At 40.8% G+C, this 26,091-nt stretch overlaps 1 protein-coding gene and 1 pseudogene across 1 annotated transcript; both read left to right on the plus strand.

Moving 5' to 3' along the window:
- Positions 1–368: 368 nt before the first annotated feature.
- Positions 369–6,637, plus strand: LOC135528193 (transcription factor E2F1-like). The gene is made up of 7 exons (XM_064957105.1): positions 369–1,853; positions 2,020–2,122; positions 2,254–2,473; positions 2,782–2,934; positions 3,020–3,134; positions 3,267–3,495; positions 3,636–6,637. Exons 1-7 carry the CDS (start codon positions 1,608–1,610, stop codon positions 3,869–3,871), a joined length of 1,302 nt encoding a protein of 433 aa, XP_064813177.1. The 5' UTR covers positions 369–1,607; the 3' UTR covers positions 3,872–6,637.
- LOC135527457 (protein-glutamine gamma-glutamyltransferase 2-like) lies at positions 5,452–24,245 on the plus strand (annotated as a pseudogene).
- Positions 24,246–26,091: the final 1,846 nt, after the last annotated feature.

Here is a 26,091-nt window from a genome sequence, read left to right on the forward strand (position 1 = left end):
TTCCAGGACCAGTTCCAACAGAATTTGTCTTGTCTTTTTACCTTGGGATTGGGTAGGACAGGCTGATCCCAAGTCAGATGTTAATGGCTATGGTAACTCGGCGGTAACTCCTGCACCCCTCTTGATTTGCATCACAAAATAGTTACCAAATAATAAAGTGAATCAAATGAGTTAGGATATAGTCTAATATACAGTTTCTTACATTTTATCTGACAAAAACATATTTTTCCCATTCAAAACAACGAAACGCGTGGTATCACAGAGAGTGGCACTTCATTGAACCAATGACAAGTCTGACTTTAGCGGGGCGCATTCACTCAGCCAATTGAAATCGTGATATTCCTGCACATGCCAGTTTCGCGGCTAAAGGATTTGGCGGGTAAACCTCAACTCTTGTTCTGATCAGCTGGGATAATAGCACAAAATATCATAGTTGATTTGGGGCTCAGATGATACATTTTGTGCACGGATTATAGTCAAGGTGTTCATTGAAACGATCCATATGATTCGTTGATCGGATATGTAGATTTTTGGGGTGAATATTTGTCATTATTTCAGTTTTGCGGTATTGCTTCCTGGGTGTGTTGACCAAAACGAGTGGATGAAGAACTGGGTTTGCTAGTACTGTATCTCGCTAGCATGCTAACTTGCCCAAATTTTGTCATTTTGAATGAACGCATTATATAAATCAGGTTATGTATTCTTCCAAGGGAAACTAGACGTTCTGGGTAGTGCAATTTTGTTAGGAAGTGTAATAAGTATTTAGATTGTTTACTTGTTGTTGCTGATGTTTTGCTTGTGAGCTTCTTATGAAACTGAGTTGTGTTTAAAGTTAACCCTGAAGCGAACACAACCCAATTTCTTGGCTAACAATACTAGCTAACAATACTAGCAAGCCAGCTTGAGCTAACTAACTCGCTCAACTTTTCTAGGTCGTTGAATACAGTATTCAAATAACTCTGTTCGCTAGCAACACAGTAAGCAAATTATTATCATTATGTTTACAATTTGCTCCAAACTAACGTTGATGTAAATCAACGTCAGCTACAGTAAATAAATAACTAGCTAACGACAATGGACAAAGGGAAGGAGTTGCTCTATGTGGCCTCGCCGCAGTCATTGGAAAGATGAAAATACCTAACGTTAGTTAGAAAAACTTCGCAGCAAGTTAGCACGCTAGCTGACCTTGGTGCTGGTTTATTACACTTTTTTCAACTATCAATATACCATAAGTGTTGCTGTATTGTATGGTTTCAGACTAACTACTGTATATTAGACTGAAGCTGTCAGAAACCTCAACCACTGTCTCAACGTTTATTTTATAGCTGGCTAATTTGTAGGAATCACGCCCTATATTTGACCTTTGACCATACATTTTCGAATGAGTCAGCTTTGTTGAAGCTTGATTGTCAGCAAGATACTGTTAATATTAGACATGTTTAACCTCAGTATTTGAAAGCCAACTCTTTCAATACATTTACACTATTATGCACAAACATTAGAGATGACATATGTCAAAAGGTGCTAATACAACCATACCAAGCCATTGGACTTGAATTCTGCCCCAACACGATCTAGGGGACTAGAACACCCCAGTTGTGTGTGCGATGTCAGAAACGCTCCTATCTGGTCAGACGTCGGAGGATCTATTGGTAGACTTTGAATCTCTTCTGAATGCTGGGAGTATTGGCCTCTCAGAGGACCACCAAATAGTCATAATCTCCACTCCCAGCAATGTGGGCTTCAACTCTGCAGTCCCCAGCAACACTGGAGAGATCCTTCTGTTCGCCACCCCCCAAGGCCCTGCAGATGTGGTCCAGGACCAGCGACGGCCAACTCTGGGACGACCACCGGTAGTTAACTGACCATTTTGATATGGGTTTTGGCCGGAGTGTGACTAGGATGAGGTTATCCCTGTACACTGACTACAGAAAGTGTGTCTGTGTGAGAAATAATTATCTGTGTGCATCTATACTAACATTTGACCTTGTCCCCCCCTTTTTATAAATTGTGTTTCAGGTGAAGAGGAAGCTGGACTTGGACAGTGATCACCAATATGTGAGCACCTGTCGCCCCCCTTCTCTTGGGAGAGCCCCAACATCCACACCAGCACCTCCTAGAGGTACAAGACACCCTGTTTTACATTCACAACTTAAATATAACTATTAATGATAATTCAGTTATAACTATTATAATTTTGGCCAAAAGAATGAAAATACCTGTATTTATTACCTGTCTCCCTTTCTCTCTCAGTTCCAAAGCCTTCGACAGAGAAGTCTCGCTATGACACGTCTCTGAACCTGACCACCAAGCGCTTCTTGGACCTGCTAGCCCAGTCTCCTGACGGGGTGGTGGATCTCAACTGGGCCTCGCAGGTCCTGGAAGTGCAGAAGAGGCGCATCTATGACATCACCAATGTCCTGGAGGGTATCCAGCTCATCTCCAAGAAATCAAAGAACAACATACAATGGCTGTAAGTCTGAACTCGTGTACTGTACATGCAGTATGACTATGTGTTCTGGTCTTTCTGGCCGCGGCTTTTGCAGAGCAAGGGGAACAACTTCCTCAGTGTCTCAGAGCAAGTGACGTCACCAATTGAAACGCTATTAGCGCACACCGCTGCTAACTAGCTAGCCATTTCACATCGATTACACTTACAATCCTTATTGTGCTGGCCTCTACAGATATGAGTCAATGCATACATCAGTGATTTCACAGGATATTTGTATGAGACACTTTTTTTCCATTATCCTAACTATGAGGTCATTCTGTTGGTCACAGGGGGAACCGTATTGATGAAGCGTCTGTTTCCCGTTACCAGGACCTACAGAAAGAGGTCTCTGACTTCACACAGGCGGAGGAGAAACTGGATGAGCTCATTACCAAGTGTAACCTTCAGCTGAGACTCCTCACTGAGGATACCCAGAACAAGAAATATCCTTTTTTTCTTTTACATTTTTTTTTTACTGTACGTGTTTGAATATGCATTATAGAGCCGTTTTCTTTAACATAATGGCACGCTGGGTTATGTGATGTGCCAGGATCTGCGGAAGTCTTTTGACTCTCCTGACCAGCTGGTGATGGTAATCAGAGCCCCTCCAGAGACCCAGATGCAAGTCTCAGAGCCCAGTGAGGTATGTGGGAGGGTAAAATAAGAATGGAAGCTTGCTCAAGACTCTTCTTCTGGACCAAATACTGTATTCCAGTTAATGTTGTTTAAACTTCAACCACAACTGTTGATTTGTCTTCTGTTATTCTTTTGTCAGGGCTATCAGGTCTCCCTGAAGAGCACTCAGGGTCCCATCGACGTCTTCCTGTGTCCAGAGGACAGTTCTGGTGTCTGCAGCCCAGTGACAGGCATCAGCCCAACTAAAGCCACAGACCAGACAATGCCCCAGGATGCAGAACAACCACAGTGCAGCACCACACAGGAAATTACATCAACGGCTGCGTCCCAACAGAACTCCTCCCCTCTGCCATTATGTCGTGAAGCGGGTAAGCTGCTCTCACTAGTGTTACACTGTCACCCTGAGATTCAGGAATGTCTGAGATTTCTCCAAGAAATACATTACCATTCCCCAATGGCTATTTGCTGTGGTCACTAAAAGTGCATTCCCTTTACTTCTGTCTTTCAGAAGCATTCCTGGAAGGCGACCCGTTCCCCAACCTGGGAGTGCTGCCGGACTTTGACCTTTCACCCCTGCCGTCCTCTGACTTCCTCGGTGGGGAGTGCTTTGGGAACCCACTGGATGGCTTCATCAACCTGTCACCTCCACAGAGCCAAGACTACCATTTTGGTCTAGAGGAGCACGAGGGCATCAGCGAACTGTTTGACTGTGACTTTGGGGACCTGACCCCACTGGAGTTCTGACAATGTGGTGGAAAGGAAAACCCAAAGAACTAGAATGAGGTTCTGTTTCTATGGGAACACCCCATACCATCTCAGAACAAAGAAGCATACCCAAGTGGTTAAAATACAGAATTGTACAGCACAGACTGTACTAGCACTTAAGTTGCTTAGCAAAATAATTTAGTTTTAGCTGGCTATTTAATTTATTTATATACAAATCATGTTGTACAGCTTCTTTTTTGTTCTTAAGTGGTTTGCAGGTGTATATGTGGGATATGGATGTGATTATCAGCTGGAATATTATGTAAAGCTAATAATGAATTTGTTATATTAGACATTTTAGCCATAGTCTCAGGTGTAAGGAACAGTGACTTTTACAGTAAGAGTTGGAGTTCAGATGCATGTTATAAAGTTGTGCAGTATGTTGGCAAATGGTAATGGCAGGATATACACTGAGTGCACAAAACATTCAAGAGCACCCGCTCTTTCCGTGACATAGGTGAATCCAGGTTAAAGCAAATTTAGGAAGGTGATCCTAATGTTTGGTATGCTCTGTTTATATGCCCAAGATTGTTTTATTTCCCCTCATGGTGTTATTTATTTCTCTGACCTGTGGATGCCTATTACAAACCCTTCCATAAGCTAATTACAAGGCACACACACATTAATGGTCCAACTGTCTCAGCCTTCAATTTGATTCTCTTGAAATGGCAGCTGAAGTAATAGTGATTTTTTTTAATGTGAGGTATTTTGTTTATTTTGTCATTATCATGAACCTCATCACAGCTCTTTTCTGCAAGACTCATGTAGTGCCTTATAAAAACAAACAAAAAACAATCAGGATGTCTGGTGGATGGATGGAAATCAGGTGTTATGCTGTGTGTAAAGTTGAGGTGTTTATGAAAGTGTTCGATTTGAATTTCTTAACCGCACGTTGTGGATTACTATTTTGAGGGGCAGTCAGGCTACTGTTCTTGAAAATTCAGCCACTGTGCTAACAACGCACAAGGGAAACCAGGAAACTGAGCTGCAGTCAAAATTACAATGTTCTGTGCTTTGTTTTATAACAATGTTACAAGATTAACATTTTTGCCACAAATTCTGTGCTTTGCCTCAACTTAGTTTTTTAAAGAATAAAAACATTTTGATTTGACCCTACAAAATGTGTTAAAAGCAAGTTCTGCAGAGAATAGGTATGTCAACTAAAATAAGACTGAAGTTCAGTGAGGCAAAGCAGAGTTCTGATGAGACTGTACGTTCCAAGCATTCCTATATGGCTTGTCATAAATGTACATCGGTAACACAAGGCCTTGAGCAATGAGTCAATCATCGGTTGACTGTTAATTTTCTAGTTGGACAATGTCTCTTAAGAGTTGATAAAGATGTTTATCTGTATGAGGGGATGTGCAGTACCTGTTAATTTATGTTATGCTATGTGTTATGTTGGCCCCCCGCCATTGTCCCCTCCCAAGATTGTAGCAGGTCATGTCTCATTTGCCTACAGTGTCTTGGCACATAGTTCTCTCTCATCACAGACCGGTTCTCACTCTAGGATGAGCAGTCTGTCCCTGGAACTTTCAAACAACGAGGGGAATTAAGACATGCTCACCATGCGATACACACACCAGCAGCAAACAGGTCTGTTTGATCTCACAACAGGAAAATAATCCTGCAGCAACAGGAAATGTGGGTTATAATTCATCAACATTTTTATAGAGGATACATTTTTCATTAGGGCAAATCACATCTGACATTTTTAAGTGGAAATTACAAAATGTTGAAGCATTTATAAACTAACTGTCCAGTGTTTCCAAATTTCTATGAAATCTGACCTATTACTTACAATATAAGTGAAATAGTTTTGCTTTCAAGAAATGCTAAATTAGTGTCAAAAAGCAGCCTTTCTGTGTTGGATTGGTGTAGGCGTACCCCAACAGAATGGTGTGGATGCATACCGGTCATTAAAAATGTAAGTCGGCTGCTGATTGGCCAGCTCATAGTATTTTTTAAACGTTCTCTTCGAGATACAAGTTTGAAGTTGTTTTTTTGAAGTGTTTTTTTTTCTCCCATTTATGCTTTGGCCACAAATACGAGTCAACAGCATTATTTAGGTTTGAGTTATCAGACCATTAACTTTTAAAAGTGAGATTTTCACTGGACAGTTACTTTAAACCTTGAATACACTCTGCCTTTGATTTTCCAGCTGTGCATCTATACTACTTGTCTTTCTCATATGTTCAGAAACTTTAGTGTAAAGTAGATAAATAAATGCATATATTGATAGTGTGGTGGGCTTTATCAAATGTATCCTCATAAATCCATGCTTTGTGTTTAATTCTCTGTTGAGTCTGTTAAATTCTGTTCAATGAGAGAACCATGCTTTTGAATATTTAGTAATATATTTTCTGTATGTCATTGTTATGCCATTGTTTTTATTTCACCTATTAGCATTTGGCAATATACAAATAACAAATCCATGAGATTACAATTCAATGTAATTGTTTCAAGGATATTGGGCTGGCAATGGCATATTGTAGGAGCAACACTACTGTCCTTTGATTCCGATTGCACACAGCACAGACAGATACAGACAATTCCTTGTTAAATAGCGCTGTACTGCATTCCTGTCACACAATGTTGTCATAGCCATTCAGCAACAGTATGATTGAGCAACTGTTTAAAAAAAAAATGCATTATTTTTTATTTTTTTATTAAGGAGGTATCAGCTGTTATTTGAGGTAACATCACTGTCTCTTCTTATTGAGAGATGCTAATAAATTAACTACACCAGAAACTATTCCGACAGGCCTGAAGGTTATTCATTAAATGCTCTTTATAATTATAGGCAGCTCAAGGTTTTCAGAGAAGTATGTGACATTTGTCACAAGATGTCTTGAGTTGGAATAGCTATCAAAAGTGCAGTGTAGTGTGGCCTATAATATTTCTCCCACAAACACGGACACACTGTTTCACTTGCAAATATACAGTCCCATACCCCTCTCACATTGCCCTCCAGCGGTGTGTTTTCTTGCAGAGTGTACATGTCTATGCTGTTTGATAAGAGAAACGGTTTGTCTGTGTGCTTCATCTTCTTGGTGTCACTCTGTTTATTCCCATGAGCAGATCTGAGGCTGAAGCATGTCAATCTGGAAGTCCATGACAACCACACGGCCCACCAGACACTGGGCCTGAGCTCCAGGCACCTGGTGGTACGGTGTGGGAGGCCTTTCAAAGTCACCATGCTGTTACATGGAAGAGTGTTCAACCCATAGATGAAGACACTCATCTTTACTGCCCTGCTGGGTAGGCTACAGGCCAATATTTGATGTGAACTCTTTACGCTTATCCTAGCAGTTATTTGTTATCGCCTCTCTGTTAAAAGCTGTTCAGGACATATGATGAAAATATATTTTCTGCCGGTTATTGCCTGTGGCTATTTCTCACCTTTTCTGAATGTTCTGCTGTATAGGTGGGCTGTCTGTTGAAATCCCTGTCATGTTGTCAAAGGATGAGTCTATTTCTCGGTGGAGTGCCCATATCCACCCAGGGGAGAGGCATTCTCAGTCGGCTACTGTCCACGTCTGTTCCCCTGCTAAGGCTCCTGTGGGACTCTACGACCTCCAAGTCCACATTGTGTGTCTTGATGGGCAACGCAGCTTCGCCATAGGAAGCTTTGTCCTGCTGTGCAACCTCTGGCTTCAGTGTAGGTTCATGTGGTGGTGGTGATGGTGATGACCACTACTGTTATCATCATTTACTGGGATTTTGTATTTTTCAGATGATACAGTGTACATCCCTTTTGAAGACCAGAGAGATGAGTACGTTAAAAATGACTTTGGATTTTTGTACATGGGCACTCCTCACAATGTCATATCAAGACCATGGTCATTTGGCCAGGTAAGTAGCTGCAAAGAAAAACAATCTTAATTTATTGTTAATCATTGTGTCTCCTTGAGGAACCTACAGTAGTAACCCGATCCCCACCATCCTCTCTTCCTCCTGTGTGTAGTATGAACAGGGGATACTGGAGATTTGCCTTAACATCCTCCAGGTCAGCCCACACCACAGCAAAGACAAGCAGGGAGATGACCTCCTCCGTGCAGACCCTGTCTACATCAGCAGAGTTGTGTGTGCCGTGGTGTGTAAACTGTTATGCACTTTGATAGTTACAAGACCTCAAATATCCGCAGATACTAGTCAGTTATGTTCAAAATACCTGAGTGTGTTCTCACCACACCACCCTCTGTCTATGATACACACACACTCACAATGACTTTGTGTGATGCCTGTTTATAATCAGGTCAATTGTGAAGAGGATCGAGGTGTCTTGAAGGGGAACTGGTCAGGAAACTTTAAATATGGTGCAATGGACGGGCAGCGCAGACATCTTAAAGCTCTGGGGCCGATCCAATTTCAGCCCTGTACGGTACGGCCAGTGCTGGGTCTTTGCCTCAGTCATGTGTACAGGTAACTGACATTTGACAATCCATTTTAAAATGATTCACAATTAGAGGTCGTTCCAGTGGCAATATACAACAGTAAATATCATTGTCTTGAGTTGTCTTTCTGTGCTTCTTTCTTTTTTCAGTTATGAGAGTTTTGGGGATCCCATCAAGAGTTGTCACAATCTTTAACTCCGCCCATGACACCAATGGAAGCCTGGTCATGGAGGAATATTACACCAACACTGGGGGGGAAATCAGCATGTCCAAGGACAGCATATGGTTGGTGTTCAATATCTCTACATGTCATATGTTTGGATCTGCAACAAAGAGCACTTTGTTTTCTCTCAGTCATCTGGATGGTTTCATAACAATTTATAGTATTTTGTGCAATTGTTTATGTCCTAAATAAATAAATTGATTTCTGTGTCTATTTCCAGGAACTTCCATGTGTGGGTTGAATGCTGGATGTCACAACCAGACCTGGGCCCAGGGTTTGATGGGTGGCAGGTATTGGATCCAACTCCCCAGCAGAAAAGTGGAGGTCAAATACCTCATTCTATTCAATAATCACTTTCTGTTAGATCATTAAGATGAAAGCTACTGAAGACTGTGCTGTTTCAATTTCATTTTGACCTTTGACTCTGAAATATCTGATCGTCAAATGTTTGCCTTTTCAACCGATGGCCTATTGATCAGATCCGCCAATTGTTCTGACATGCCTTTAAGTGAATAGAATGATAACATCTGCAACACTCTGTGGGAATATTCTGCTGTGGTCCGTGTCCAGTGAAAGGCATCAGAAAGAGACGTTATGACGCCTTGTACGACGCTCCATTCATACAGTGCCTTGCGAAAGTATTCGGCCCCCTTGAACTTTGCGACCTTTTGCCACATTTCAGGCTTCAAACATAAAGATATAAAACTGTATTTTTTGTGAAGAATCAACAACAAGTGGGACACAATCATGAAGTGGAACAACATTTATTGGATATTTCAAACTTTTTTAACAAATCAAAAACTGAAAAATTGGGCGTACAAAATTATTCAGCCCCTTTACTTTCAGTGCAGCAAACTCTCTCCAGAAGTTCAGTGAGGATCTCTGAATGATCCAATGTTGACCTAAATGACTAATGATGATAAATACAATCCACCTGTGTGTAATCAAGTCTCCGTATAAATGCACCTGCACTGTGATAGTCTCAGAGGTCCGTTGAAAGCGCAGAGAGCATCATGAAGAACAAGGAACACACCCGGCAGGTCTGAGATACTGTTGTGAAGAAGTTTAAAGCCGGATTTGGATACAAAAAGATTTCCCAAGCTTTAAACATCCCAAGGAGCACTGTGCAAGCGATAATATTGAAATGGAAGGAGTATCAGACCACTGCAAATCTACCAAGACCTGGCCGTCCCTCTAAACTTTCAGCTCATACAAGGAGAAGACTGATCAGAGATGCAGCCAAAAGGCCCATGATCACTCTGGGTGAACTGCAGAGATCTACAGCTGAGGTGGGAGACTGTCCATAGGACAACAATCAGTCGTATATTGCACAAATCTGGCCTTTATGGAAGAGTGGCAAGAAGAAAGCCATTTCTTAAAGATATCCATAAAAAGTGTCATTTAAAGTTTGCCACAAGCCACCTGGGAGACACACCAAACATGTGGAAGAAGGTGCTCTAGTCAGATGAAACCAAAATTGAACTTTTTGGCAACAATGCAAAACGTTATGTTTGGCGTAAAAGCAACACAGCTCATAACCCTGAACACACCATCCCCACTGTCAAACATGGTGGTGGCAGCATCATGGTTTGGGCCTGCTTTTCTTCAGCAGGGACAGGGAAGATGGTTAAAATTGATGGGAAGATGGATGGAGCCAAATACAGGACCATTCTGGAAGAAAACCTGATGGAGTCTGCAAAAGACCTGAGACTGGGACGGAGATTTGTCTTCCAACAAGACAATGATCCAAAACATAAAGCAAAATCTACAATGGAATGGTTCAAAAATAAACATATCCAGGTGTTAGAATGGCCAAGTCAAAGTCCAGACCTGAATCCAATTGAGAATCTGTGGAAAGAACTGAAAACTGCTGTTCACAAATGCTCTCCATCCAACCACCTCACTGAGCTCGAGCTGTTTTGCAAGGAGGAATGGGAAAAAATTTCAGTCTCTCGGTGTGCAAAACTGATAGAGACATACCCCAAGCGAGTTACAGCTGTAATCGCAGCAAAAGGTGGCGCTACAAAGTATTAACTTAAGGGGGCTGAATAATTTTGCACGCCCAATTTTTCAGTTGTTGATTTGTTAAAAAAGTTTGAAATATCCAATAAATGTCATTCCACTTCATGATTGTGTCCCACTTGTTGTTGATTCTTCACAAAAAAATACAGTTTTATATCTTTATGTTTGAAGCCTGAAATGTGGCAAAAGGTCGCAAAGTTCAAGGGGGCCGAATACTTTCGCAAGGCACTGTATATGCATCGGTCAATACGGACGTTGTCACTGTGATAGTGAGGGATGGGCTAGTGTTGGGGAGGAGTGTGGACACGCCGAGGGTCGGATCTCACATCCTCACTAAGAACGTGGGCTCTGATGGACCCCAGAGCCTCACCTGTGCTTACAAGTCTAATGAAAGTAAGATTGCGCTAACATCATGAAATCACACGCAACTGTAGAAACATTATTCTGCTGTCAAGATGCAAAGGTCTGACAGGACTTTCATGCAACATGTGAAAGAGGTTGGTTTTAGTTTTTCCATCTTTTTCTAATTTGTTTGTTATGTATGACATTTTTTGTTGTTGATGTTTGTTATCACACCTGGCCTTTTCTCTATCCGTAGCAACAGTTCAGAGTTGAGGTTTCCCTGAAGATTGACAAAGTGCCAACGATAGGGGAGAACATTTGCTTGTTTATCACAAACAGGGCGAAAGTCCCCAAGGTTCTGAAAGAACTTGTCAATGCTCAAACCAAAGAATACAACGGCACGTTTTGGGAGGCCGATAAGCAGCTTCATTTTGCACCAAGAGCAGGTAATGAGTCACAACATTTCCCTTGTCCCTCCTCCAAGATAAATATTTCGTAATCTGTTTCGATTTAGACACCCTCTATGCTCGACACTGCTTACATTGTTACTTTGCTTCTTCCAGTTCTGTCGGTTCATCACCAGACCCCATACTCTGAGTATGAGAGCATGCTTGTTGGTGAGGGCTTGCTGAATGTGGCGGTGGTCATAAAGGATGAGCTGACCAAAGAGCGAGTCCTAGCATCAGAAGAGTTCAATATCATCGCCCCACAGATCTCTATAGAGGTACAGGTTGCTCTCTAGCAATGTATCTAGTCTTTATTGTGATAACTCTGGCTCTGGCGTACCTCCCAGAGCTCCTGAAGTGCTTTTATTCCACAGGTCGTTGTTGGAGGGGATAACATTCAGCAAAAGAAGGAGCACAGTGCCCTGATTTCTTTCACTAATGGTTTCGCTATGCCCTTGAGCAGTGCTGTGCTGACAGCGGAAGGCTCAGGCTTGTTGGAGGGCAAAGACCAGACAAAGTAAGTGATCGCCACCGGAAAAACAAAAGACTGATTATATTCTAAACTATTCCGATTAAAAACAAATAAGTTCTGGCTGAGTTATATGGAACACATTTAACACTTTCAATGTTTGAATTACAAAGGAAAACCTGTTGGCATGGCAATTTCTGGTCATTCTTACTAGAAAACTGGTTAACCAGAACACGCTGACTTCTGCCATATGGAAGCGGACACATCGTTTTCGTGAAGTTGTCAGTTTACCCATCTATAGGGTCTTAGCAACAGTGGAAGGATAGGGGAGCTCAAAGATCTTATCGTGACATCCTGGTTTATTCTCCAATACTATTTTGTTCCTCGTAGGGTGTGCCTCCTGCAGCCAGGACAGACCATTGAGAGAAAGGTTTCTTTCACCCTCACCACAACCGGCACCAAACTGGTGCAGGCAAGCCTGGCTTACAACAACGCTTCCACAGCCATCAGAAGCTTCCACAAAGTCTCTGTTTTTGCACAAAGCTCACTTTTTTGTATTTCTCTGCCTTTGGTAAATTAATATTAAAATGCTCGTTCTATTTCTTGTTTTGTATTGATAGGTATTACTGCACAGTTGTAGCTAGAAACAGGAGCATTTTGCTGTACATGCTATAACATCTGCAAAAAAATATTTACAGGACCAATGTATACGCCACCGTTCAAAGGTTTTTTTCACCTTTTTTTCACCTTTTTTGTCCATTAAATAACATTAAATTGATCAGAAATACAGTGTAGACATTGTTAATGTCGTAAATTACTATTGTAGCTGGAAACAGCTTGTTTTCTATGGAATATCCATATATGCGTACAGAGGCCCATTATCAGCAACCGTCACTCCTGTGTTCCAATGGTACATTGTATTAGCTAATCCAAATGTATCATTTTAATAGACTAATTGATCATTAGAGAACCCTTTTGCAATTATGTTAGCACAGCTGAAAACTTGTTTTGATTAAAGAATTAATAAAACTGGCCTTTAGACTAGTTGAGTATCTGGAGCGTCAGCATTTGTGGGTTCAATTACAGGCTCAAAATGGCCTTTCTTTCTTCTGAAACTCATCAGTCTATTCTTGTTCTGAGAAATGAAGGCTATTCCATGCGAGAAATTGCCAAGAAACTGAAGATCTCATACAAAAGCTGTGTACTATTCCCTTCACAGAACAATGCAAACTGGCTCTAACCAGAATAGAAAGAGGAGTGTGAGGCCCCAGTGCACAACTGAGCAAGAGGACAAGTACATTGGCGTGTCTTGTTTGAGAAACAGACGCCTTACAAGTCCTCAACTGGCAGCTTCATTAAGTAGTACTCGCAAACACCAGTCTCAACGTCAACAGTGAAGAAGCGACTCCGGGATGCTGGCCTTCTAGGCAGAGTTGCAAAGAAAAAGCCATATCTCAGACTGGCCAATAAAAAGAAAAGATTAAGATGGCCAAAAGAACACAGACACTGGACAGAGGAACTCTGCCTAGAAAACCAGCATCCCAAACACTCAGGAACATTCACTGTCTTCCTGGTAAGCAACTCCAGTGTATATTTGGCCTCGTGTTTAGGTTATTGTCCTGCTGAAAGGTGAATTTATCTTCCAGAGTCTAGTGGAAAGTAGACTGAACCAGGTTTTCCTCTAGAGTTTTGCTTCTGCTTAGCTCCATTCTGTTTCTTTTTTATCCTGAAAAACTCCCCAGTCCTTAACGATTACAGGCATATCCATGACATGAGGCAGTAACCACTATGCTTGAAAATATGGAAAGTGATACTCAGTAATGTGTTGTAACGGGTGTCGTCGTCTGAAGAGGAGGAATTGGACCAAAGAGCAGCGTGGTAAGTGTTCATGACTTTTTATTTGAAAACTGAACAAAATAACAAAGAGAATAAACTAAACCGAAACAGTCCTGTCAGGTGCAGAAAACACTAAACAGAAAATAACTACCCACAAAGCATAGGTGGGGGAAAGCTACCGAAGTATGGTTCCCAATCAGAGACAACGATAGTCAGCTGTCCCTGATAGAGAACCATACCTGGCCAAAACAAAGAAATACAAAACATAGAATGCCCACCCAAATCACCTTCTGACCAAACCAAAATAGAGACATAAAAAGCTCTCTAAGGTCAGGGTGTGAGAGTTGTATTGGATTTTCCCCAAACATAACAGTTTTTGTATTCAGGACAAGGTCAATTGCTTTGCCACATTTTGTGCAGTATTACTTTAGTGCCTTGTTGCAGACAGGATGCATGTTTTGGAATATTTTTTTTCTGCACAGGCTTTCTTATTTTCCCTCTGTCAGTTGGGTTAGTATTGTGTAGTAACTACAATGTTGTTGATTCATCCTCAGTTTTCTATCATAGCCATTTAATAACTGCGTAACTGTTTAAAGTCACTATTGGCTTCATGATGAAATCCCTGAGCGGTTTCCTTCCTCTCTTGCAACTGAGTTAGGAAGGACCTCGGTATCTTTGTAGTGTCTGGGTGTGTTGATACACCATCCAAAGTATAAATAATAACTTCACCATGGTCAAAGGGTGTCTGCTTTTTTGTTTTACTCATCTACCAAAAGGTGTCCTTCTTTGCGAGGTATTGGAAAATCTCCCTGCTTTGTAGTTGAATGTGTGTTTGAATTCATTGCTCAGCTGAGGGACCTTACAGGTAATTGTATGTGTGGGGTACAGAGATGAGGTAGTCATTAAAAAATCATGTTAGACACTATTATTGTACGCAAAGTGAGTCCATGCAACTTATTATGTGACTTGTTAAGCAAATGTTTACTCCTGAACTTTATTTAGGCTTGCCATAACAAAGGGGTTGAATACTTATTGACTCAAGACACTTTTAATGAAAAACATAACTTAACTTTGACATTATGGGGTATCGTGTGTAGGCCAATCTCAATGGAATCCATTTTATATTCAGGCTGTAACACAACAAAAGGAGGAAAAAAGTGAAGGGGTGTGAATACATTTTGAAGGCTCTGTATATTCAGCTCTCCAGCAGGAGGAACTCACTGGCATGCTCTTGTAGGTGGTGCGTGTATTGGACATTTTGACAGTGCTCTTCAACAAGCCTATTAGGACAAGGGATACAGATCAGTTTATAGAGGACTTGGGTTGTGTGTAGGGGAGAGGGAGAAGTTGAGCCACTCTTGTTTCTATGAAACCATACACAAAATTAACAATATGATCAAATATTTAGGAAGAGGTCATCAGGTTTCATGATGCTTGTATCTAAAACCAAAGTAGATTGTTTTAAGATTGTTCTGTACATTATTTGTGGTCTCAATAAGCTTCAATATGAGGTCCTAAACCTAGCATGAAAGCGCTTCCTTTCAGGTGTGCGGGCAAATATAGTCTAAATGTTTGCCTTGGGGTAAGTTGATTCAATGGCCATGTGGTAATTTGAGCCAATGGCAAGTTGAGCAAATTTAATTGTTTTCTTCCCAGGCATAATGCAAATAATTATGGCTGGCATATGAGGTAAAAACAGGGCCTGGCCTTTGTTAAAAGTATTTATATATATATATATATATATATATATATATATATATATATATATATATATATATATATATATATATATATATATTGTAAAAGTGTTTGTTATGAGTTAAGCCTGTGTTAAATTATGCTTAAAATGATTAATAGACAAAACGTATGGTGTTGAATTGTGTTTGGGAAAGAAAGATAGACATGGTTTTAAAAAATAGTGGTAATATTTAATTCAGTACGGTAATATTTAATTCAGTACAGAAATGTGTAGGTGGCTTAACTTACCCTGTCCTGCGGCTCAACTTACCCCATACCAGGTGTAAATTGTGCCAAGATACCACTTTCTTTGGACAAGCAATATTTTCAAAACTGTAATTTTTTGAATAATTCTGATTATTTCCAGGGATACACAACATCCTGAAATATATGTAGATATCTTGGAAGTAATAATATATTTCCCTGTACAGATTGATGCTGAATGTAAAAAAATGGCTCAATTTACCCCAATCTCACCTATTGTGTAGTAGGCCTACCTGTTATGATCTTGAGTCATCACTAGATGGAACCATTGAAGTTCCTCAAAATTCATGTCGCCCCCTTGTAGCTGTATGTGTTTGCCTTGTATCCCTTCTGTGTGAATATGACAAGTTATGATGTTTGTAGTTCTTTGAATGCTGCCATTGCTTTGACAAGTGTTCTGCTGTATCATAGAACACAATAAGCATGATTTTTTTGTTAAAGTTAATTTAATCTGCCTCAGTTATTTCTCTTGACATTTAACCAGTGCTGAGTGTCTTGATAAAAAGAAACACTACTGGACCTTTTTGGTCAACATCAATCTGTAACACCTAGATCACACATGAAGATCCTGAGATTTAGCTTATTAAATACAACTTCACCCAAATGGTGAGTAAGGGGCTGGTGGATCAGAAGATGACTATTAAAACAATACTTACCTACATATTGTTTGACTGATATATGGAACATCCTTGCAAACTCTCTTTTGGTGCCGTGGAAGGCTTTTACATGCAGTCACGAGCAATAATCAGACTGCACAGTTGCTGATTTTCAGACAAATTAAATGTCTGGGGAGCAGGACCGCTCCGGTGCTTTAAAAAGCTGAGGCGATCATAAATTATTAACGGCTTCTCTCTCCCTCCCTCTGCCGCTTTAAAGAGCGTCACACCAAATTTGATTTAAGAGGTACTGTATAGGCTAGAGGTAAAGTTGTTGAACTTCACAGAGGAGTGGGGGGAAACAATGTGAGCAAATAGATCGTTTTTTAAATTCAAATGAACAATGACGCAGCTGCAAAGTCAAATGTCAGTCCAACAACTCCAATGGACAAACAGAGAGGGTGCTAGGATTCATAGTTTGGGATAAAAAAGAGTGATATATCTCTTCACTTTTCATTATTCTGTAGCCTGGTGTATGATTGAAGTATGCCTTATCTTTCCAAAAACAGTTTTATTGAAGCCTTTGCAGAGGTTCACTGTGTTACCTATTGCAAATATGGACATTTAATGGGGAAGTCAGGGAGAAATTATTCAAGCTATTGCATGTGTGGTAATAATAGTCCTCTAACAGCCCTGAGTAAGAGATCTGGGAGTAATCAGATTTTGATGACTGATAATTAATCTACTAGTGACCCATCCATCTTCACCCATTAATGGGTTTGCTCCCGAGGTCACAGCTTCAATAGCTCATTACTAACATTGCCTAATGTGCCAAAGGCGCCACGCATTGGTGAAACAATCCATTTATTTAGCTGTGCGATTGTATCATTGCCTTTGCATTTGTTCTTCTCACACCACTGATCTCTGTGTGAGGTGAGTGAGGATATTTCCAATGCTACCGATACCTACTAAACCTGCGTTCTTTCATAAGCCGAAAGAGGGTCGCCTCTGGTCATTGCAATTACCCCTCTAGACAAACTGTTTTGGCTCCTGGTCAGGCTAGGTAATGGGAGTGGATTTGCTGGGGGCTGTTCTAATAGGTGCAGATTGACGGAGAAGTAGCTGTTCTGTTCTGTTGTGCTTGCCTTGTTTTATTGAGCATGTTTACTGTGTCCATGGTACAGTCTGCTGGGCAGAGGTGGGCTATTGTTCCTGCAGTGAGTTCTTAGCTTACCTCTCTTGGACCTTGTTTCTGTATTTCTTCAGTATGCTATTGTAACAATGACAATCAGATGTTGATCAGTAATGCCTGACCTGTGTCTATAAATTCCTGTCTGTCATGTGAACTGATGGAGATGGGGGTTGCTTTAAGAGAATAAAGACATGTTATACATAGCTCCTGTGTGCTACCTCTGTCGGCCCTTAACTATCCTATAGTTGTCGTTCCACTCTCCAACGCCTCTAAGCGGCAGGTTACACTATTTCTGTTTTAAAGGCTACGGTTGTTGACTAACCACATTCTCTTCTTGAATCTCTGGTATCTGGTGAAGTTGGATTGTAGTGCTACTGCAGGGTTTTTGTGGCCCCCATAACTACACCTGAAGAGCTGTGGTGGCTGGTCTGGGGGGACCTCTGTGAAAATGGGTATTTTATTACCACCATTCTGTACATCAGAGGCAGGATGGAGGGCCAGGCGACAAATGCAATCGTTCTCGCTGGTTTCCTGAAAATACCAAAGGAACAATTAATTGATGCATTTGCTATTCATGCCCAGGTCTCTGTGTTTCTTTGTAAGAGGAAAGGATTGGGATGGTCACCTGCATTGACATGAATTGCATCTGGAGTTTTAGTGCCTGTATCAGAAAAATATGATACCCCTGAAATTAAATGTCACCATGTTTACGGCAAAATCAATACTTGCCACAAACTGTTATTGACCTCTGTCTAGCCCACCTAGTCCTGCCCTGAATCACAACATGTTAAAGCTATTACTTCTCTGTAGAGCCACAGCAGGACATGTTAGAGGGTCATGTCATTCCACACTATCATGCTCCATGCCGTAGAATAGCAGCACGTGGGAAGACATGCAGTATGTCACGCGATCCAATCCAATATTGCAGCCAGCATACCTGCTACCGCCTTGTTAGAACTGTAAGGAGGAGTGGAGAAATAGAACGCTTGAATCTTTCCCATCTGTGTCACGCAAGTTAGCCATTTGTGAGTCAGCATGCTTGTTAGGGTTTAATCAGTCAATTAGACCAGGGGATGATGAATATGGCAGGATTGGCAGAGCTAGAGCTAACACAGAACTTGGCCGACCGACCATTGATCAACCCCTATTAATTACAGTAAGTGGGCTGTGAGTTGAGACCATTTTGTATGATGAAGACAAAACAGGATACATACACAAGGCATAAGTGCACCCAGAAATGAACAATTTAATCCAAACTAACATGGGTAGCCAAGTGTTCATGTAATCATCCGTTCAAATACAAGCATGATCTTTTCAGGAGTTGAAATCAGTGTAAGAAATCAATTTCTTGAAAATTGACAATCGATAATCTTGGGTCATGTAGGCTATTGAGCACTGATCAAGCCTTTCTATATGAAATTCCCTACATTTCATTAATATTGTAATAATACTTCACACTGTTTCCTACAGAAATAAGTACAGTGTAATACTTTTTACACGAGTAAAATATCAGGGAGCTTTAGGATAAGCAGCACCTGTACAAATGGAGCAGCATGCCATGCGGTGTAATTAATTCCCCAGCTCTTTCATTATATATAGATTATGAATCACAAAGAGACTAGACAGGTGAGCCAAACAGTGCCTGAACAGTGCTTACAGTATATCAGTCCCGTACCCCTGGGGTTATGACATCCATTTGCACAGCGATAGCTCGTCTGGAAAGTTGAATTAGTATTTAAAGGTTCGATGCAGCCCTTTTTTAAAAATCTCATTTTTGGATAACAATTTAGTATCGAATTGCTATTGTTTTATTAAAATGGTTTAAAAAAAATATTTAAAAAAAATAGCTTCTTAGCAAAGAGCAATTTATCAAGCAAGAATTTTGCTAGGACTGAGGAGTGGTTTGAGTAGGGTAAAACTGAATTTGAGCTGTTATTGGCAGAGAAGTTGGGAATGTTCTTTCTTATTGGCCTATTAACTAATTTACCGCATGGTGATGTCACCATGGAAGGCCAAAACTCCCGCGCACAAAAATAGGCCAAAATTTCAGGTGGTCTTTTTAAACAGCTCTTACACTAAAAGGGCATGATCATTTCCATAATTTCACAGTGTTATTCCAACCTCATAGTGTGGAAATATATATAAAACACAGTAAAATCTTGTTTTTGACTGCACTGAGCCTTGGCAAGACTATCTGCCTCTTCTAGAGGGAAATCTATATCATTGTCAGAACATACTGTACATGTCACCAAATTTGTTGTAGTTTACTGTAGATGATGACAGAGTTAGCAAACAGATGTGATTTCTTCTGTTGAGGTGAGCTACACTGAAACAGCAGGAATGGATAGTCTTTATCATTATACAACGTCATAGGATATTTACTGGATGTGTGCTACTACTGCAGATCTGTATTTTCAATGGACAAAGATTACTTGGATAATTAGGGACTGAGCTATACTGCTATAAAAACAAATATGGAAATGTGTAAAAACTGGAAATAAAATATGAGTCTGATTTCCTCCAGTAAACTCCTTTTGGCACAGAGTTCCCTTTCCGCAGAGAATGAGTCATGAATCTTGAACAATAATAAGCAGGAGATGGGGAAATAAGTGTAAAAGCATTTTATCTCAGTGGCTTGGACGAACTCCAACCTCATCAGAGGAGCACATTTATTTTGGACTCAGAATTCATTCCCTTTAATTTCACGCTGAATGCCCTGATAGCAGCCAGAAGAGGAAATGTAACGTTGAATGTTCTGCCAGGAGTTACTAGCAGAGAGAATGAACGTGCCATACACAAAGAAGAGAGAATAAAAAGTTCATTTCAGAGGTTATGTAAATTAGAACAATTATATACTTTGTTTGGATTCATTTACTTCACTTTAGCGACTTATATGTTTTTGTTTGTCCTCTCTCTCTGAGAGTTGCTTTAGAAGGGGAATAACGGACATTTGCTCTGTCTACTGTGTCAGATATGATATTGGAAGTTTGATGTTCCACTTTTGTGTTCCATTAATATTCCTCTGTGTTGTCCAGCCTGTTGATGCCTCCATGCTGTTTGGTCTTAATAACCAATTCACAGAGAGAGTGGAGATTCTCTTCATTCCAGCTAGCCGCATGGAGGATAGTTGAATTATTCTATATCAATTCCTCTTTGAGCTGGAAATCGTTGTTGGCATTGCCCATTCTACTCCAGATTTTCCTTGGTTGTTTTTGCTGTCTGTTGTCGATTCCTACTATTCATCCAACAGACACCATGGGTTTTGCCCATGGGAGTATTCACATTAGATATTTTCATTGTATATTTTTTATTTAACCTTTATTTAACTAGGCAAGTATATTACATTATCTTCTTTTGTTTGCATACTAATGATTAGTCTTATAGTGTAAATGCCCAATCCAAATCACGTCCTAGTTCATTGCAACAGCCCAAGTAACACCAACACACATATTTGTCTGTCTCTCACAATACGTCCCTTTTAAGACTCCTCGTAGTCAGTAGCTGCTGTTGATTAAACATCTTTGGACCACAATGCTTTTGTTTACACTTACTTCACGGCTGTCTTTCAACACCCCAGTAATTTGGTGGATTGTCACAAGTAGACTTGTATACAATATTGAAACGTTATTTTGTTGTTGTGTGAAATAGTTGTAGATGTACATCCGAAAAGTTGCTTTTGCTTTGCGTGCTGTTTTTTAGAATGTCCCTCATTTCTGAGTCGACAGACTAAAACAAAAGTCAAAGTATGGAGCGCTTTCTGCCACCTTTGTATTCACTTTCTTATTTGTGTGCAGCAGAATAATACCTAAAGGAGAATGAATGAGACATTGATTTAGGCCCTCTAGAGTAATAGTTTGTTTTTACTGGAGTGAGAGTGGGAGCAGCCCAGCCCATAACCCTGGCTAACAATCCATTCTTATCAATAGACATTATACTTGATATAAATCTCTCTTCTGAAATCAATGGACATGAAATATCATCATCATTTCCTGTCCATTCCCTATGCAGCACAAGCTCAAACTGCAGGGAGTATATCACAGCGAAAACAGTTTTATCTGTGTGGGCCTCTGGCCTTCAGACATCAGCTGAGAGTAGTAGTAACTGTTGCTGAAAGCCATGAAATGGGGGAAAATCGGCTTAAATCAGCATGATCATCCAAGTGTTTCAGGTTGTGTAATATCACTATAGAGGTTTAACGGTTTCAATCAACATACTGTCCACTCTAACCACTGAACTGTTACAACCAAATGAAATGTACGATTTGGTTCATTCACCAAATAATAAAGAACCACGCAAAATACTGGAGTAAAATATTAAAGTGCAAAGCAACTTAGTGGGAGGCTTTTGGAATAATGTAGCTGTAGATGGATGGCTTGTTGGATTTTACCGAGCATGTTGCAGGTATTGCTCACATGCTGAGGTCATCAATCATCCCTGTCTCTGTTGTAGAACATAAGGTCATCGTTTGCCAACTCTGCTTGTACGCTGTTGACATGGATCCAAAGGTAAACTGCTTGTCAGGAACATGTGAAGATGGATAGTGCTGGTGTGTGTGTTTCGTCTGCGCATGTTTGTGTCAAATCCAAAAATATAGACCAAATTTAGCGTGAGTATGTCAGTCATCTGTTTGCCTTTCATGTAGGTTTTAACATAGTAATGAGGGAGCGGTTAGCTCACAGTGACCTTGTTGCCCTGTGTGGAGAGTGACACATCCAGGTACTGTACTGACAGAAAAACAGATGTATCCATGTTTTCCTATCCTAACTGTTCTCACAATAGGTTCTCACAAAGGGGACTTCATGCTATCATTTTCTGGACAAGTTACATAGATGAGGTCAAAATATGGGGGGAAAAGATAAACATTTGACTCCATAGCCATGGTGAAATTTCAAAGGGATCATAATTACTTGAGTTCAATAACTCAAGCTGTTCCGAAGGTGATTGTACCTTTGTGAAATGTTTTATAGATATTGAAGTCTCTAGTTAATCTATTGACCATGGTGATTAATGTTCACACTCTCTGATGATAGATGGCCTTATAACTAAGATCTAATGACTACTTATTAGCTGCAATTAGCCATTAAACGATTATGCATTAATCACATCTATTGGCAATGTTTAAGTCCAGGACCACATGCGTATGAAGTCATTAGCAGTGTAAAAGGCATTTTGAAGTGCCAACCCCTGCAGAATGTATGCTCAAGAAAATCATTATAGTCTCAAAGGTGATTGGAACAAAGCCCATGGCTTCAGTAGAACTGAGGCATGGACTCATTCTGCATGTTGAGCTCCATGTCAACAACCTGTCAGGTCTGCCACATCTCTCAAGACAAAGCCAATAAGCTGCTTTGGGTTCAAATAGGCTGATCTTATGTATGTTCCATGGCAACGGATTGGAAAAACCTAGCTTACTGATGCTGTAGGAGATGCATGTACAGCCAGAGACAGGCTGGCACTCACACATACATGCAAACGCACACACACACACATACACAAACACACACACAGATTGTAAAGCAAGAATATGCAACAACGAGAGTGAAATAACTCTAGATCATATTGTGTAAACTGGAGAGATGTCCTCACTATCCACTGCAGAGGGAACTTAATGTTGGTGACATAGTGTTTGTTGACAGATTATGATAGATTCAATTTAACAAACACAACATCAAACAAACTAGTTACATGCACAAATTAATACATTTTCTGATGTAATTGAAATACATAATTGTTAAAAATAGCACATAATATACAGTAATCATCTATTGACATAAAAAAATGTCTTTCTGATGGACCAAAAGACCACTGCAAACTTTTTCATAATGATATTCTGAGGAGATCTGCTGCTAGATTCATACATTTAATTTAAGTTACAAGTTCTGTATAATCCATTTCTCAGCTTTGACATACTGTCAGACCTCTATATACTGCAGTAGCTTCAACTGTTCAAAGACTCGCTAGTCTTCTCTTATCTATCACCTCTGTGAGTACAGCAGAGAGAGAGAAAGGGGGGAGCAAAGACAAAGTGGTCATAACATGTGGAACCTGCTAGAAGGATTTACAGGAAGTGACTAGATCTTACCGGTAGTTCAGATTTAGTTGAATTTAAAATGTTGAATTCTACCTGTTTCCCCATAGTATCAAGAAATGTATCTTTCAGGGAAAAGTCATGGCTTTTAATATTTATTATACTCTATCTATGATCATACACAGCCGCATGGTTAACTTACTGATTTACAAAACCATCCTGTTCAAAATAGATTGCTATTCTGATGACTTTAAGAATAGGAAGCGGGGGATCTACCTTTTAACTGTACCAGGAGAGGTGGCATGATGAGAAGAATTATCACTTGGGATTAGGGTTCAGACAAGCTTTACCTTTACCGTGATGTATCTCTTGGCTGAGGGCTGAGGCCTTGTAGAACAGACATATAACATCCTTTATCTCCCTTCCCGTTTCTCATTGACCTAGGTTGAAGATGACAAAGGTTAAGCCAAGAGGATTCTAATTCCAATTCTCATAACTCCATGCCACAACAAGTCCCGATATGGCTCTGTGACCAGATATGGCTCTGTGACCAGATATGGCTCTGTGACCAGATATGGCTCTGTGACCAGATATGGCTCTGTGACCAGATATGGCTCTGGGACCAGATATGGCTCTGGGACCAGATATGGCTCTGGGACCAGATATGGCTCTGTGACCAGATATGGCTCTGCGACCAGATATGGCTCTGCGACCAGATATGGCTCTGCGACCGGATATGGCTCTGTGACCAGATATGGCTCTGCGACCGGATATGGCTCTGGGACCAGATATGCCTCTTAGACCAGATATGCCTCTGGGACCAGCTATACTAGTTAGCAACTGCGTTGGTTCCACGAATCTGTTTATTTTCGAAGCTTCCACATGGAATCATAACTTGTCCTGCCACCTTCAACCTAACCATTGACCACAGACACCTGTCAGGACCCTTTCTGTGGATTCTCCTGAGAGCTCCAAAGGGAAGCTTTTGATATCGTTGACATTTGCTTCACTTGTCCAGAGGCATCTTTTGTGTTTTATTTCTCAAATTGTTTGTGGTTTGTCCCACGGTGATATTTTATCTCTCGTGCCCCTCCTCTCACAGCTGGTCCTTTCTGTCACCTTGCTGCTCTCGCAGGCTTGACTGATGGGCTATTGAGCCGGGACAGACGGACGCCCGGTGAAGGATTGCCCCTGCCATGCGCTGACACAAACCCATTCAGCTCAGGGAAATGATAGATGTTAAATCTAATTTTAAATACCCCCAACTAAACTTTCTGTCGACAGATGATCCAGCCGGCGATGGGGACACAGCTGTGGGATTCAGATAAGGTTTACAGTCACCTGTGCCTCCACAAACCCTTACTTAAGAACTAAGGGGCCACGAATGATCAATATTACACAAAGAGGAGGCAGGGGAGAGACAGGGAAAAGTGGTCAGGTTGGTGAATTCGCCGATCCGGGTAAAGAGATAAGCGTGGCTGCTACCAATGTAGGATCTTCATTTGATCACCTTCTTGCAGGAGAACTTTCCTGAAATGCAGGAAATGTAAACCTGTAGTGTATTTAAGGTTTAAAAAGGCTTCTGAAGTTTGTAATTTCCACTTACAAAAAGCGTATCAATCCCTACAAAAAATGTCCATTAATTATAATCTATATGAATAATTCACATTTCCTGTTGCTGCAGGATTATATTCCTGCTGTAGCAAACTGGCTCAAATGTAGATCCTACATCTATATAGTATTGTGCTCCACATGACCTCCAAGCACATTGACTATTCAATTCAGAATATATGTGTTGTTTTTGATTCACACTTTTCCCTGAGAGTGTGCAGCTAAGCAAAGGGCCTGCATGCATAGCCAATGGGCTTAGGTCTAATAGTCTCTCAGGTAGGTGTAAAGAAGGGCAGTCTCAAGGCGCTGTAATGCATGGCTGATGATGATTCATGGCTCAGTGAGTATGCTGATTAATGCCAGGTAGCGTTACTGGATGATCTCTGTTTTATAAGGCTGTTGCATGGCAACCCTCCCTCACACAGGCAGAGGGAGAGCAAGAGAGTCAAAGCAAAGAGTCAAAGCCATGCAGGGAATGAAGTAGCTCTTGGTTGGAAAAAGGATATTTCCATCATACTGGTTTGATAAGCAGAAGGTCGAAATTCATCACACAATTGTTCATAGAGGCATTGTTGTTGTGCAATGGCAATCAGCATTCACTAACAAACCCTGATTAAAATAGCCCCAGGAGATATGTGATGCTCCTTTTCTTGTCTTGCTCGGCATCTGGAGATGTTCATAATCTATACCTTCTCTATATGGAGTATTGAACCGGCCGAGCACGAAGACTCCTAATATACCAGTTAACCAGTCCCTGCAGCCCTTAAATCGATAGTCTCTAAATTGTTGATCAGCGCCTTGGCCCAGGCTTGGTAAATTGATTTCAGGAGAATCCTTGTGGGCTGCTGTCTCAACAAAGGCAGATAAGCTCATGCATGTGAATGAGCAGGAGCAGTGTTTTCCACTGTGCATGAACAATGAGGCATCAACACTTTCACTTTTCATGCTTTTGCCGTGTGCTTCGCTACTGTCAGAATCACTTGAGGCAGTACGTCACACTCAACACGCAGTGCGCTGCAGCTCTGAAAGAAACCCC

This window comes from Oncorhynchus masou, chromosome 33, assembly GCF_036934945.1.
Source record: "Oncorhynchus masou masou isolate Uvic2021 chromosome 33, UVic_Omas_1.1, whole genome shotgun sequence".
Taxonomy (NCBI): domain Eukaryota; kingdom Metazoa; phylum Chordata; class Actinopteri; order Salmoniformes; family Salmonidae; genus Oncorhynchus; species Oncorhynchus masou.